At 36.5% G+C, this 16,722-nt stretch overlaps 1 protein-coding gene across 1 annotated transcript in view; it reads left to right on the forward strand.

Annotated features, from left to right (window-relative positions):
• The window catches only part of NXPH1 (neurexophilin 1), a 141,022-nt gene extending 125,338 nt beyond the window's left edge, over positions 1-15,684 (forward strand). The window contains exon 2 of the mRNA XM_008629936.2: positions 11,496-15,684. Coding sequence (XP_008628158.1) covers positions 11,496-12,257 — 762 coding nt within the window. The 3' untranslated portion in view covers positions 12,258-15,684. The remainder of the gene's footprint in view (positions 1-11,495) is intronic.
• Positions 15,685-16,722: the final 1,038 nt, after the last annotated feature.

A 16,722-nucleotide genomic window follows, 5' to 3' on the forward strand; every position in this document is an offset into this window, starting at 1 on the left:
TAGGGAAATTGGTTTATGATATCCCCTTCCAGTACTCTGTAGCTCTATTCCTCTGAAGGGTATATAGGTCTCTTGTTATACTCTGTCCAGAGTCACAAAAAGACCAGCTCTGTAGGCAAGTGTGGCTATGGGTTTTACTGAGGCTACTTGGTTTCCCTGCATCCTGACTGAGCAAACGTATACTGATGATAAAGTCCTGCTTAGGTTTGGATCAAGACTAAGTTTTGCGTGGACCTTGTAAATATGTAACATGTGGTGTCTCCTGATTTCCAACAGGCCAATTCATATTTCTTTGACATCTTTGCACTTCGCAAACATTGCAACATGTTTGCATATGTCATAGCCAGGAAAACAATGTTCAGCACATGGCTTGTCCAGCAGAGCTGGTGCCCACATGCTGCTTATTGCTGAGCATACCCCTGTAAGAATTAGCAGACCTTGACAAAACCATCAAAAAAATCTCAATAAAAATTGAGTACACTTGCAATAGAACAGGTGCTTAACGCTCCCCTTCCTTACTAGAACAACTTTAAAGAAATACACCTCTTTCCTCAGAAATGGGTTTTAATAGAGGTCGAAATCCACTGACTCAACAAATGAATGATCAACGCCTATTAAACAAACACAGTTAGAAAGGCAGTATATTGCTGCATCTGCTAAAATTCAAAGAGAAGAAAACCTCCTTCTTTGAGATCACAAAAGACTTCTGAGAAGTCACTATGTATATCTGGCAAGGGCATAAGGTGAAGATGAAGGCCTAAATGTTAGCAGTGATATGCCAAATTCTGAATATTGGAACAGATTCCTCTATGTTTTTAAAATGCCTTTCCTGAAGTATTCAGCTGTTTGCAATAAATGAATAACTCATGGTGGGGAACGGGGAATTTTAATGAAAGGAATCTATATTTTTGCAATAGAATTTCTTGCACTTGTGGGAGGCCTTCTTTTTTTTTTTTCACAAGTATCTCATATAGATATGAAATTCCTTTGTGTGGCAATGTGCACTCTGCCAGCGTCACTGGGAGTTAAATCTCTTCAAAAGACATTTTGTTCAAATTAAGATTTCTAGGATGCACCTATGAATGTGGAAAGTGACTCAGCTGTATCAACATTCTAATGTTTTTCTCTGGAAAAAATATGGTGTCCGACACATGAGCAATAAACTATTTGTGTGCATTTAATTTTATTAAAAGTTTGCATCTTACAGTGGATGATTGGAAACTTCATGTAGAAAATGAGCAATATTAATAGAGTATGTTAATAGTACACAGTGGTCTTGTCCATTATATAGTACCAGGGTATTATAGCCTTTTTCCCTTTCTTCATAGGATATGGCTACTCATATGGAAATGGATATGTTCTTCAGTTTGTTACACGTAAAGCAAACTATAGTTCAAATTTTGATTAAAATGTTGCTCTGTGGCCTTTCATATAAAACCTAATTTTATTTAATATTACTTTCTACATGTATGCAGAAAATGGCAAGCTAATATTAATAAAAGAAGGCTTACAGGAATGTGGGACAAGAACAACAGATCCTTGTCAAAATTTATTTACCTAGCTAGACTTTCATTTCAAAGTTAGCAGCACTCTGTGATACTGGCATAATACTGGGGTCTTAAAACTCTGTTAGACATTTTTAACCCACTTTAACTTATTCCATCGTAGTTTAATCCTCTGCTGAACGGGGATGGGGTGAATTTTTAAAAGTTATAATCCAGTGAAGTAAAAAATCTGTAATGACAACATAGACAGCAGGCTTCAAGAGTTTAGTTTAAATTCTTTCTAAAAATGTAAAACTTAGGCAAGAGTTAATAGGATATTTCATACAGTTATATTTCAATCCTTTTCCAAATCTTTATACACTCACTTGTATCTCTGCCATCAGAAACACTTGGGCTCAATTTCTGTTCTTTTAAGGCAAAACCCAGAAAGCTGTAAAATTCTAATGCAATGATTTTCACAGAGTATTGTAACTCATTTGGTCCTTCAGTTCACAGACTGTTATATGTGATAGCATAATATTTTCTAAACTGAATGAGAAATGATGTTTTACAAACCTAACACCTTCCATTCTGTCTTAACTGGGTAAGAAAATTAAATTAAGATAAAGAATACCACGCCATCTTTCTGCTCCTCTAGAATTTTTACAATTAATTTTATTGGTGGGTCAAATTTTGGCCCACAAATTGATTGGGAAAATTTCATGCATTTCCTATGCACTTGAAATCTACAGTTTTACACTCTTCCTTGACTATCACCTTTGGAGCTGCCTAGTTCTGGAAGTACCTGTAACTCAGACAACACCTTATGTTCTTTAACAAGGAAGCTCCTCTAGTGCCAGCCATAGATAGACTTTTACAGCTTTGCCTAGCCTCAGCATCCAGGCACCAAACTTCTGCCTGAGCTCCACAGGAAAAATGCTGCTTCCTTGCTAGGTTTTGTTGTGTCATGCTGGACCAGAATTTAGGTGGCAGCAGATGAAGCTGGCAGGTGGCTTGTTCAAAACAGGATGAGAAAGTTCTGAGAGTCTGAAATAGAGATGAGGTGGTAGGGTGTTTCACATGGTGGAAGTTTCAAACAGAAACAGACAAATTCTTGTAAGCAATATTTATTGAAAATGAATAAATTCATAGCCACACCCCCAACTTAAGAAGTCCTTGATCTGCAAAGACTTGAAAATGAAAAAGATTTTCTGGTACAAATAGCATATTCTTCTGCTCATTTTGCATTCATTGATAAAATAAAATTTTAGCTGTTGTACAGGACCAGATAGACTTCCATTTTGACTTGCTAATCCTTTCAAGCTCTTAAATTAAATAGACAATGGCAATAATTTCCTTTTTTTCCCTCTCTCTAAAAGCTACATGTTTGGAGAGAAAACAATGAGTTTTCTTCTTTGAAAAACAACAGTGACAGCAGTGCCTGTCTTAGCTCCTGCTTTCCAGGAAAAGGCTGGAACAAACAGTATGGCTGGCTTTTCATCATTTCCTGTTGTGGATCTGTGATTTTGGTTCTTGCTTCAAAGGTCCTAGTGTTATCCAGGAAGATAGGGGAGCCTGGATGTTTAATTCTGGGTATATATCTGACCGCCACAGGGGAGAAGGCAGCACTGGCAGAATGAAGCAGAGAAAAAAAGGAGAAAGAGAAAAGTATCCATTAGGATGCTACTAGAAGAAATGTCTCTGTAATTACAATCTAAGTCTGATTGATTTAAAGTACCTATCTGTCTTAGATGACTAAACACTTTTTAAAAGGCTGCTTACTAAACAATTCTTTTAGTCACTAGTGAATGAAACAGGCTCAAGAAGACTAATTTTTCAGATCCTAAATACTTGTGAAAATTTTTCAGGTGATTAAATCAAACTGAAAAGATAACAGAATAGTACAAATCTACACTGTTTCTTAAAGGAAACATCGAGATGGGGAATTTCCTATATCTAAAAGGAGGAGCAATACTAGCAAGTGTGCATGCCTTGCTGTATGAGTACCACATCACTCTATCAGTTTCAGCATGCTTACAGATGTATAGGGAGAAGTGCACCTCAGCATGACTAGAGAATTTCAGAAGGCATTTACACAGAGCATTCATTGCTCTGCTTCCAGCCTACAGCTTTTGGGCTCTCCCCATAGAATTGTCTCCAGGGCAAGCTATGCACCATAGGTCAGATTGTTTTCGGTTACTATTGGACAACTAGGTGAAGAGCATTTATTCAGTTTGGAAGGCTGATCAATAATTCATGGCCATAGAGGACACAATCCATTCTGTTTCTCTCTTGATTAGGGAATAGGCCTAGAATTCCAGGTGAATGAGTAGATCAGTGAATCCCACCCAAGATCATGGACTGGGCTAGCAAAAAATATGATCTAATTCAGGACTTAATAGCTGGTAGGTTGCCAGCTTTATTAATCAGTCTGTTACCATTCACAGGGCTTGTGGCAGCTTAGCCCACAGTCCAGGAATGCAAGGGAGAGGAAATGAAACTCTAAAGCAAAATTTGACAGAGCAATTCTTAAGGATTTTTACTGAGACCAAACACTTAAGGTGCTTTACCATCTTTTCATTTCCTGCAAACTATTTGAAACTAGCTAGTTTTCAGATTTATTTATAACAGTCAACTTACATGGGGTAGAAAGCACTGTAAAACTATAATTTTGGCTGGCCTTTTTCCTTTTGCAGAACAGCCATGCCAATATCCTAATATTTTATGATAACAACTGTTACGAATTATAATGCACCTAAACAAAGCAGTGTTGCTACTGTTTTATTAGTACCCTCATCTTTCTGTGGGTACAAGTTTTCTAATTAGTCTTTGATTCTCAGTCAGATCTCAAAGAGATATCAACTGATAGAGCCAGTGTAATTTCAATGATGTTAAATTTCACTGAATTTATATCAGCCGTTGTCAGCTGAATTTATATCAGCTTCTTGTCTTGCATAACTGCTGTTGTGTGAATGATGAAAAAGCTCAGGTAGCTACATTTTTGTTTTAACAAGGGCTGTTTGAATCAAGAATGATAGCTCATAGATTAAAACCAGAAAAATACAGAATTTAAAGCTGAACTGAGAACAGTTAATAGTAGTATTCTGAATTTTGTGACTCCTAAGGATGTTCAACACAAAAATCGCAGTAACAGTGTATGTTAAATTCAATTTCTTAACCTAAAGACGATAAAAAAAAATTCCACTACCTCTGTTTTCTGTGTGACAAAAAATTATCATTTTTTATGCTTAAATGAATGATCCCAAGTGATTATTTTAGAAAATATTATTGAAAACTTCAGATGCTTCTTTTTACATGGTTAATAATGAAAGGAAGTCACCATACAAATTCTGCAGGGCTCTATGCAAGAACCTCTGCTGTTCAATGTATTTGTAAATGACTGGGGAAAGGTGAGTGAGAAAGTTTGTTGATGACAAAATATTTCAGAATAGAAATGATAAGAGCTGAGAATGAGGAATAGGCAGAGAGATCTTATCAGAATAGATAAATAGGCAGTAAATTAAGGAATGAAATTCTGTGGTAGCTAATGCAATATGGAACACATTATAAATATAAATCCCTGCTCCATATATAATTAGGATTGAGATTTTAGAGTTAAGAATGCTTCACGAAAACATCAATTTAGTGCTCTTTAATGACAAAACCCAAATAAAATGAATTAGTAGAGAAAAAAGACTGAACAAATAATGGAAGGCCATATTTGCCATCATACAGGACCATGGTTCTGCCGCATCTTGTACACTGTGTGCCATTCCGGCCTCTTCATTTTAAAGACAGAACTGGGAGTGGAGAAGGACAAAAAAGGAGATTCAAAGGTATAAGTATAGAATAGCTTATGTACAAGGATTATTTGCATGATTCAAGAGGCTGTTACTCAGGGCCGGAAAAGTGATCAATATCTGTTTACTATTATGAATGGATATAGTTTGATGCATATACTAGTGAGCTAGAAGGAGGCTTCCTTATGCAGCTAGGAATCATCAAACTTTCCATTCACTGGTATTTGTAGAAAAAATACTTAAAGCATAGCAGCAAAGGAAATTAAGGAGAAGCATGGGAAATTTGGATAGAGACAGAATTGTCCATCTGAAGGGTTCTCCAAAGAAGGTGTCAGGAACCAGGTTCAAAACAAACAGTAAGAGGAAGTAGAGCTGTGGAACTCATTGCTGAAAGTATCTTATGAATGTTAAAAGTTTACAAAGGGTCAAAGTGAACACATGCACAGAAGATCAGTCTGTTTAGTTACTGAAACAGAAAACTCATTTGGTCCTTCAGTTTACATATTTTACATGAGATAGCATAATATTTTATAAATTTAAAGAGAAATGATGAAACAGAAAACATGTACAGAAACAATATCTAGCTGATGCCTTAAAGAACCTGGCATCAGCAGAGGAAATTGAATTATTGGACAGCTGAGAAGAAATCAAGGGTCTATAATATGCTTGCCATGTTCTTGCTCTTCACCAGGCATCTCTTATAGCTGCTGTTGGAGACACGATGATTTTTCTAACCGAATCTTTGGTTTGATCCTGCTTAGCCACTTTTGAGTTCTCATTTGACACAGTAGATCATGAGACACTGTTCTGTTTGTCAGACTCATAGGAGTTTGCAGATTTTTTGAATGACTGACACACATCCTTTTCATGTTGTGCAGCAAAAAGGTTTGTAAGTTAAAACCAGAGAGGCCTGTTTCTGTGAAATATCCATGTATGTGGTTTTCCACGTTTGTCCTCCCTTTCCAAAGTGTCCATTTTAACAGGCACAAGTCATTCAGTGTGTTTTACTCTCTCCCATTAAAATCATATCTCCATTAACTTGCATTCTCAGTTTCTTTTTTTATTATCAAATATCTGTAGAATATTGACTTTGACTTTTCTGGAAATTATTCACTGAATAAAATGTTTCCATGCCACTGGTAACTTTGTACAACGTGTAGACAGCTGCAGGAAGAAAATGATCTAAATGGAAGAGTAAACTCAGTCTTGTTTTCCCTCCACCCATTGCATAAACAGGATGAATATAAGGACTCTGGATTCAGTGAAAACTTTCTGAGTGCTGTCACGCCTTGATAATGGTCCAGCTTATTATAATGTCCAACAGTACTCTCCTACCTATGTTGTATCTGAGATATCTTAACAAAGAATGAAAATTCTGAATTCTTTTATACAGAGCATTTGCAAACACAGTGCTGCCAAATTCTTACAGTGCTATGCCAATAAAAACAATCTTGGCTTTTGATTAGTTATTTACCTGAAGAGAGAGATTTTCCACCTTGAGTATTAGATTGTTTGTTTGCATTTTCCTTTGCTCTCAAGTAGTCATATATTCAGAGGAATAAATGCATAATTTCTAAACCAATACTGTAATTATAGGTAATGAACTGTAGTAGAGCTAGAAAAAAAGGAGAAGAGTGAGAAATCAAGATGCGTTCTGTACCTTTTTGAATTACTATTTTTTAAAATCTCGAATTGATCAGTCTTAAATTAATGTTAATATACCTATGGTTGATTTTACACTGAGAAGAGGACCTGAATCACCACTTGAGGCCTTCATAGTTTCCTGAAATTCCTTTTTAACTTTATTTTCTCCGCTCCAGTTGTTCAGGTTTGACTTGGCAAAGCATTCAGGGCACAGTGTCTTGAAAGAGAACTCCAAAATTTCTGAGACAAATGAACTGCCTATCCCTTAGGAAGTCCTAAAAGAACTACATATATTAATGAAAATATGCTTAATGAAGTTAAACATTATCAAAAATTCCTCACCTCAAAACAAAGGATACAAAATGAATAGAGTATTCTATTTTAATGGATTAAAAAAATTAATTACAGATCAATCCCTGTGTCTTTTTAATGATGTTTTTGGATATTGTGCCCAACGAAACCACTGTCTTTCCTTCTTCAAAGAAGAAGTAGAAGAAATGGAACAACAGTTTGTCAGTATTTGTTGGAAAAGAGTTACTAGGCAGTTGGAAAAGCTCCTGGTGCCTTTTTGATATCAGTAGGTAGTGGAAATCCATACTTTCCAGTAAAAGTACAAGACCAGAACCAAATATCAGTCTGCCATGCTTAATAAGTGCTTTTCCAATGATGCTTGTAGCACTAGATAAGCACTTCTAAATTTTTTTGCTCCTTACTATTTTTCTAAATCAACATTTCTGCCATCATCATCATTCAGAACCACTTCTGGCTATGCAGTTGTGGAGGAAATCCCCCTACTCAGCCCTTTCGCAACATCGATTTATTGCATTGCAGTGGTGTTTTGGGTTAACACTCGTGAGCAGCTAAGCACCTCATAGTCCTTTGTTTACTTTCCCCCTTTCCCCAATGGGACAGGGAAGAGGAACGGAAGAACAAAAGCACGAAAACTTGGGGATCAAGATAAAGAAAAGTTTAATAAGTGAAGGATAAATAGTAGAAGGATAAATAGTAGAAGAGAGAAAAGAAGAAAACAAACCAGAACACAGGATGCAAAGGCAACACTCAACACACAACCAACTCCAGTGGGTAGAATGATGACCAACCAGTTCCTGAACAAAAGATGTCTACCCCCCTGACACTTCCTTTTAATTGCTAAGCATGATGCCACATATTATGGAGTATCTCTGGTTAATTCAGGTTCTCCGCTCAGTTGTGTCCATTCCCAAACCATTGTGCACCCCCCCCCCCCCCCCAATCTTTTCTCTTGAGGGGGGCGAGGGGCTGAGAGAGAAACAGAGAAAGTCTTGGTGCTGTACAAACTGTGTTCAGCCAGAGCTTGAACATTAGCGTGTTACCAGCATTTGGGTCAAAAGTCTAAACCACAGCACCATATGAGCTGCTATGAAGAAAATGAACTCCATCCTAGACAGAGCCATTAAAATTGGGGCAAGCTTTTCAATGTTTCGTCTAGGAGTGACACTTGGCTATGGAAAAGAAGGCAACACTGGTTATAGTTAACTAATTGATAAGGTAGAGTATGCAAGTTTCTGAATTTTATCTTCAAGGAAGAGGACAATAAAACCACCACATAAATTATGTTGCTCAGTGTTTTATTATTGACTTTAAATTGGCTCTTTTTCCAGGCACCCCTAAAAATAGGTCTATGTTTCAGTTTCACAATACTAAGTGCAAACCCTCATGCTTTTGCATGTTCTTTCTTGTATTATTGTAGCCTTATTTTGGGGAAGAGAGATCGAAGAAAACTGAATCAGTTCACATGAAAGAACTGCTGCATTTGCAGAAATTCTATTACACAGCAATGCTCTGTGTTATTGGGTGTGTGAGTCTCTGAGGATACTTTCTATAGCAGACAGTGTACTAGCAGTATATAAAAAAGCAGTTAGATGGAAAATGTTAGTGAAGAACAATGAGATCTAGAGCTTTTTTATTAACCCTTGTGGGCTGTTTTTTTAGTGCTCACACAGACTCTTGACTAGGAAGGGCAGGTTCAGACCTTTACTCATGGAAGCAACAGTTACCCACACTAAATCATAAACAGAGGTCTCAGGGCTAACTGCCCAACCAGAAGTCTTTCAGGTATTACATAATCAATGACAGGAACAATCAATTGTATTTGTTAGATTGGGTATGAAGCAGTATAGAATGCATGGAATCTAAATCATCCATTTCCATTAAATATGCTGGCTTTCAAAAAACCACATGTATTGGATCAGTCATCAATCATTTCAGAAAATAACTCCTCCCTTTCCTGAGCCTTCAGTTTTGTATACCTGAAAAAAAAGAGATACCTTCTGTTTTAAAGGTTTTTATACTCTACATGTTGTTACATGGAACTGGTAGTCTAATCCTATGAAATGTAAATCATTATATGAAGAAAAAAAACCAAAGGAAAAATAAACTGTAAGCAAAGAAAACGAGAGTGGTAAGCAGTCTGTATCCCACCTACAGATTGCTGGTTTGCTAGCTGTGCTAGCTAACTGCTTAGATTCATTGTAGGTTGACAGATTCGTGCTAGACAGTCACATTTTTCCTTTTAACCACATTTCTTTTCTTATTTTTGCCCTCCTTCCCCATATGCCATAGAAAAAAAAAATATTCTCTTTCTCTCTCCCTGTGACGTCTTCGTTGCTGCTTCATTAACCAGTGCACCATCAGTGCATTTTATTACAGCTTCTCTCCTGGCCTACTGTGTTATTGCTAAGATGCAGCTATGAACTGGCTATCAAAATGCTAGTCTGTGTTTTAATCCTTCTGTCCATTCAAAAGAGGGGGAAGTCGTTTCTTTGGCAAAATCCTGAATTAAATCCATATTTTATCTATTATCTTTACTGGCCCCACATGAAATAGACTGAGGAGGTATAGTGTAGGATGTGACAGATTTATTTACCTATTTATCTGCTGTAAAAGGCTGGGGGCAGATCTCTTATCTGATCAGTGTATTAAGACAATTTAGACTGATTTTATGTATGTGCCTTCAAATGACCTTGAAAAACTACTGAAGTTAATGAAAGTGTGTTTCAATTTCATGACTGTTAAGAAATGAAAAGGCCATGCTGTGATAGATATCCTCTGTGACATATACCTCCAGTTGTACCAGTGGGGAGGGGACATGATTTAAATACTGTCTGGTTTCCAATGGGTTTCCTGGGTATGGAGTGCACTTAATTCATTTTTAAGTGAAGAGAAAGATATAACTGCAAGTATGATAGAAGCACATAAATCAGTGCCAAAACACAGAGGAATATTTGAAATCTCATATGTAGCCATGAAAAGGGAAATAAGAGACTTGATGGCCTCTTCGGAACAGTGCAAATGTTAAAAAATCGGGCAGTGTGTGGTGCAAATTTTAGGGGGAATGGGACTACACACGTTGTCAGTCCCTTTCCATCCACTCACTGCCTGCACGAATTCTAGTCTTCCCAGCTCCGCTCTGTCAGAGCTCTCTGCCAGTGCTGCATGTTAGACAGCTGCGAGACTGCATCTGTTCTCTGTTTTCCACTCAATTAAAGCAAAGAGAAAATATATAAATAAGACAAATTGCTCTGACAGTAAATTTTGTGAAAAATTATGTCTGAAATATATGATTTTGTAGGAACTTCGTGCAAGATTTTGTGTTCTTTAAAATTTGATTTTGCAGGATTTTTTTATTACTGCTTTTAAATTGGTGCCTATATGTATTTTTTATTTTTTGTAAATACACAAAAGGCTTTATGTCTTACACAGATCACTATTTAATTTGGGGAGGAAATGGTGAAAAAAGAAGCGAAGCGAGGAAGGAGAAATGCTTGTCATACCAGATACAGACAAGACAAATCAGTAGCTGCCTGTAAGGGATTATTAGAAAAGGCTGTGACTTCTCCTGCATTAACTGATGTGGAGTACACAGTATGTACAGCTGTCGACTCAAACCTCATTAAAATTTTAATTATTCTGTTATTTATATTGTAGTTGTGACTGAAGGTCCCAGTCAAGAACACAGACCAATGAGTATTCATAAAAGGAGTAGGGAAATTGTATTATTATTATTAGATTCATAATGACATGGACTCCAAGCATGGTCAGGCTGGCACCACCCAGACAGCACCCTGACAGTGGACTCCAGGGGCAGCAAAAATAAATGAATGTGACTCTGACGGTGGAAGACACAGCAACTTTGCAGAGTGAACATTCAAGCAAGAACTCTGAGATGCCACATACAGCCACATACAGCCTGAAGGATGACAAGACTGTGTACGTCAGTTTTTGTAGTAATTCATTACACATTCATCACTTCCAGACATCACAACAGAAGAATAATGTGAATGTCTGGGATTAAATCTAAAGTCCAATGGAAAAAACTGGCAAAGGAGAACTTAGTAATAACTACTTGGAAAGTGGAGGAAAACAGACATTTTTCTTAGTTTACTAAGTAGCATAATACAATTTAATTTCTCAAAAAAGTATTTCTCTATGATTTGGAAATCTGGTCTTTTTGGTCTCAGGTGGAAATGATAGGTTTTGTATCACATATCTAAATATATTGTTTCTTTCTTCTTCCCTTCTTTTTCAGGTTACCTGTGCAAATTTAACAAATGGAGGAAAAACAGAACTTCTAAAATCAGGAAGCTCCAAATCCACACTAAAGCACATATGGACGGAAAGTAGCAAAGACTTGTCCATCAGCCGACTGCTGTCACAGACTTTTCGTGGAAAGGAAAATGATACAGATTTGAACCTGCGATATGATGCCCCAGAAACTTATTCTGAGCAAGATCTCTGGGACTGGCTGAGGAACTCCACAGATCTGCAAGAGCCTCGGCCCAGAGCAAAGAGACGGCCCATCGTCAAAACTGGGAAATTTAAGAAAATGTTTGGCTGGGGAGATTTTCATTCCAACATCAAGACTGTGAAGCTAAATCTGTTAATAACAGGGAAAATCGTTGACCATGGCAATGGGACGTTTAGTGTTTACTTCAGGCATAACTCCACTGGTCAAGGGAATGTATCTGTGAGCCTAGTGCCCCCTACGAAAATAGTGGAATTTGACTTGGCACAACAGACAGTGATTGATGCCAAAGATTCCAAGTCCTTTAACTGTCGAATCGAGTATGAAAAGGTTGACAAGGCTACCAAGAATACACTCTGCAACTATGACCCTTCAAAAACCTGTTATCAGGAGCAGACCCAGAGTCACGTGTCATGGCTCTGCTCCAAGCCCTTTAAAGTAATCTGTATTTACATTTCCTTTTATAGTACAGATTATAAACTAGTACAGAAAGTGTGTCCTGATTACAACTACCACAGTGACACACCCTACTTCCCTTCAGGGTGAGGACCAACTCATGTCTGAGACTGAAGCCTGGGGAATAAAAGAGGTCGAATGACAGGGCTGTAACCTCAAGGAGGAAGGCCACATCTATTTCCTGGAATGTGTCTACCTGCTGCTGCTGATGTCAAATGGCTACAAATATGTTAGTGGAAAACAATCTAATGTAATTTTTACCCAGTCAGCTCCATGTATCAATCTAGGTGTAAATCACTATGGATTTGAAATAAAACCATACACATACACAGAGACACACACACTTCTCGGCGCACATTATTGAGATTCCTGTTAAGAAATCTTTCATTGTCTGATATCTAAGGATTCAACATAACCTATCATCAAGCAAAATGGATTAACTAGACAGTACAAGGTTTCTAATGCAGACTGTTATGGAAGTCTCCTTGAAAGTCCTTTGAGTACATGCCAATCAATAATCCCCACTCATGCATTCTACTGCTTGGAGTAGCTGTACTGGTAAATAATACTGTAGGAGTAAATACTTGTAAAAAATGGGGAAAAAGTGTGTTTAGAGTTCAGTATTCCCTATTATATGAACACAGCAAAGTGTCATGACTTTTTCCCAGCACACAGTAGGCACATTCAAGGTGGTGGTGGTGGCTCTTTTTCCATGGAACAAGCCTGTTTCTAGTAAAGATGGGCAAACATTTGGAATTTACATGTGAGCAGACATTCTGTTTTAATGTTTCTCTGACTCTTTAAGCTCTGATTCTTTAAACTTGTTTGAGTTTAGACCAGCTAAACTACTTAAAAACTGCAACTGATCTCTAAGAAGGAAAATGCCTGATGGAGAGAGAACATGTAAGTTATAAGTGGCTGTCTTATCTTTATTACAAAATATTGTAACAAATTCAATATCCTAGTCTTCATTTGTATGAATGGTTTGTATTGTACATAATTTAACCAGTGTTATTTGAGCTGCTTATTAATATTAACTTGTAATTGTCTCTCTGCTTGTTATTGGTTAAAACAATCAAGGAAATGAGGAATCCATTTTATCAATGTAGCTGTAAACTCCATTAAAAGACAGAACTATGTACAAAGCATTTATTCAGCTAAAGTATTGTTGAAAGCTATACATATACAACATTACAGTCTGTCTGTATTTAGATATTTTATTTCCAGAGGAAAAAAATGAACTGTACATAAAAATAAAAAATCTTAAAGTTGAGTTTCAATATGTACTGTGTAGATAGTAGTTTAAAGAGTTCTGACAAGCGGGTAACACTCCAAGTCTAATATGATTTTCAATATTGTCTTTGCATATGTACATATATAGACATCTATTTATAAATTTGTGTGTGTGCATATTTGTGCGTGTATAAGTACATGTGTGTGTGAGTGTATGCAAATACATATATATGTTGAATACATAAAAATTTCTCTAGCCCTCTTCCTAGCAAGCAGATCTGATTACTGAAGGTCTTGCTAGCTCAAGCAGAAGCCCCCACTCCGATAAGAAATTACAGGTGCAGGGTTTTGTTTAAAATGAGTCATTATAATTTAGAAGTGGGAAAACATAGAGCCACTCTCTGTGTACAAAGGCCTGTCTTTGCCTTAATTCTAGCCTCCTCTGAGGTACTGATTTCTATGGAATGAGGAGATCCCTTTTTATGGTACTAGGGAATTTTCTTCCTATAAAGAAAAAGCTCATAGCTTTTATATATATATATATATTTTTTTTTTGTGGATAGTGGCATACTTTGCCCCCAACATCCAGAAAACCAGCAACTGTAAGAAGTCCATGCCTAAAAGAAGGCTGCCCAAAGAACTCAGTATATCCTATCATATCATATCTTTCAGAGTTGTCATTCCTGGAAATGTTTTCTTCCCCCTATCACCCTCGCCCCCAGGTTCTGTGCCCTTGGGTCAAAGCTGTGAATGCAGATATGGGTCAGCTTCCAACTATGTGCAGCATTATGAACAGCTTCTCCAAAATCCCAGTAAAAACTCCACTAATGTTTCAAGAACTGAAAAGTTTGAAACAACTACCAGTTGAGGACCTCTCTTGCTGAAATGTGCAGAACCTAAATGAGAATGGAACAAAGCAAATGGATAACATTATTGAAAGTAAATGTTTCTCCCACTGATGTACCAGTAGGAGAGGAGACTTTCATATTATTATTATTGCTTTGGCTTCTTTGAATTGATACGCTTGTGGGAATTTCTTCATTATGTATGACATTTCCCAGGACAAACTTGTGACCCTGGACCGTGTGCAGATTTGGAGAAAGAAATTTTCCAAGCCATGTAGTCCCTATTCTGATCTCATTCAGGAATATGCTGAGATACACAATTTTTTCCTTGGACGGGGATTATGATTAAACTGGTAGTGTTTATCCCTTGTGCTCTATGAAAAGTAATTGTTATGAATATATACCATAAAGCAATTTGTGTTGCTGCCAATAGTTATATCTTGGGTCTATTAAATCAATGGGAATTTTGCTATTGATTTCAATATAAATTTCCATTTAATAGTCTGTAGAACTCCAGTGTTAAATATGATTAACAATTTTAGCAGTCTGTATTACAATTGAGCATTACATGGTTCGTTTATATACCTGGAAAATGGATGTGAAATACTATTGCTGGTACAGTTTCAATATTTTCTATATTTTTTAAAACTTCCCGTAAATATATGCAATATACGCATTCTGTTCATATATAAATATTTGTCCACTTTTCAGGTAAAATCCATACAAAAAGGAACTATTCATCATGCAATGGTTTTGATCCTATTAACTGTGGTTGTTGGTATTTTGTCTGCCTCCGTCACAGTCAGTCATACTATTAATTAGTCCTATGCCTTTGAAGAATTTGCTATTCTTCATAGGCATTTTTGAGTTTGAACTTGAAAGAGTTCTTTTGGTGATTGAGTTGTGAAACAGTGATTTAATACCAGAATAGATTAATGTATTACTTAGGTGCTAGTTCACTGCATTTCATTCAATCTTTTTGAGAAACATTTTGTGTTTACTAATTTTGTTAAAGAATGTTTTTGGTTTTGTCATTTGAAAAAGGATTTTAATGAACATGAATGTGTTAAGTCAGTTAAATAATGTATGTATGGGTATCTGGGTCTTGCACATGAACAATGCCTTAATGGAGTGCTAGGCCAGGCATATGTTGCCACTCTATAACTCACTAATTCTAGAAGTAATAAAGATGTATATCTCTAAAGATATATTTTTAGGATTAAAGAAGATTAAGTCACTTATTTTTAAGAAGTGAAGAGACTGTTTCTGTTCACCTTTTTTTTAAAAAACTTTTAAGTCATTCTTTGGCTCTTATTTTCACTTTCTAGAGAAATCACAAATAGAGATATTTTAATGGAATCAATAATTTCTGGTGGAAAAATACATGGATCATGCACATGAGCAAGTATTAGTATATTAAAGTTGCCTTGTGTGGATCAGTGATATTATTTATGTGTCAGTTCCTGTGCTTTTGAAAAAAGGAATCGAAGATATAGGAAATGGGTAGTTTGCAAAAAAACCTGCAAAAATCACTGATCAAAGTTCTAAACAATGGTGAAACCTGTAAGGCTTTCACATGTTAATTTTATCAAAATATTTCAGCATGGTGCAGAAAATATACTATCTTCTCTCCTTATGAAATCACTTGTAAAATTTTATCCCTTTCTCTCTTTTTCTTCTTACACTGACAGTAAGCAAACTAACAAATTCATCTACACAGACATGGTTTTTCAAAGTTTCCCCTTACTTAAAAAGTAATGATGTCAGAAACTGTTGAAAATTATGGTAGTAATTTACAGTAAAATTAGAAATATTTCAACTCCCTTTATATGAGAGCACAGTGGAAGTATTGTAGTGTCCTTGTACACGTTAGCCCAGAAATTTATGTAATACTATTCATCCATTTGGTCAGAGGTCAGTTTTACCTTGATTAAGTCATGATATCCTCATGAGTTCTGAATCCTGTGGTGCAAATTGCAAATCTGTTAGAATACCATAAACTACTCTGCAAATTATGTGTTAGAGAATTGTGGAAGAAAACGGATTACAAAACATCCGCTCAGCTTACAGTAAAATCAACCTAAGGCTTAGGCAACTGATCTGAAGAATTATTCTTCAACAGAAGACAATGAACCTCAGTCTCGGCATCTTGTGGGTCCTTCTATGTCCTTCTGTGGCAGAGGTAGTAAAATTGTATCTGACTGCATCTAGAAAAGGAAGAAAAGCTTTTCTCTAGTGATTTGTGCTCAGCTGCGTGTCTTAGGACTGCCAGAGACCCCATATGGCTGCATCAAGGATCTGTTGTGCTAGGACCTGCATAATATACGATGTATACAATACCTGTTTGGGAATGGTTTTGATGCCAAGAATGCCTAATTTTCAAGACAGTGTACTGCAGAGTTCTTGTGAACCCTTTACTTATAAATTTGAAGCATGCTGTTTCTGATTTTTTTTTTTTGTTAAATATACACAGTTCC

This window comes from Corvus brachyrhynchos, unplaced genomic scaffold, assembly GCF_000691975.1.
Source record: "Corvus brachyrhynchos isolate BGI_N302 unplaced genomic scaffold, ASM69197v1 scaffold142, whole genome shotgun sequence".
Classification (NCBI taxonomy): Eukaryota; Metazoa; Chordata; class Aves; order Passeriformes; family Corvidae; genus Corvus; species Corvus brachyrhynchos.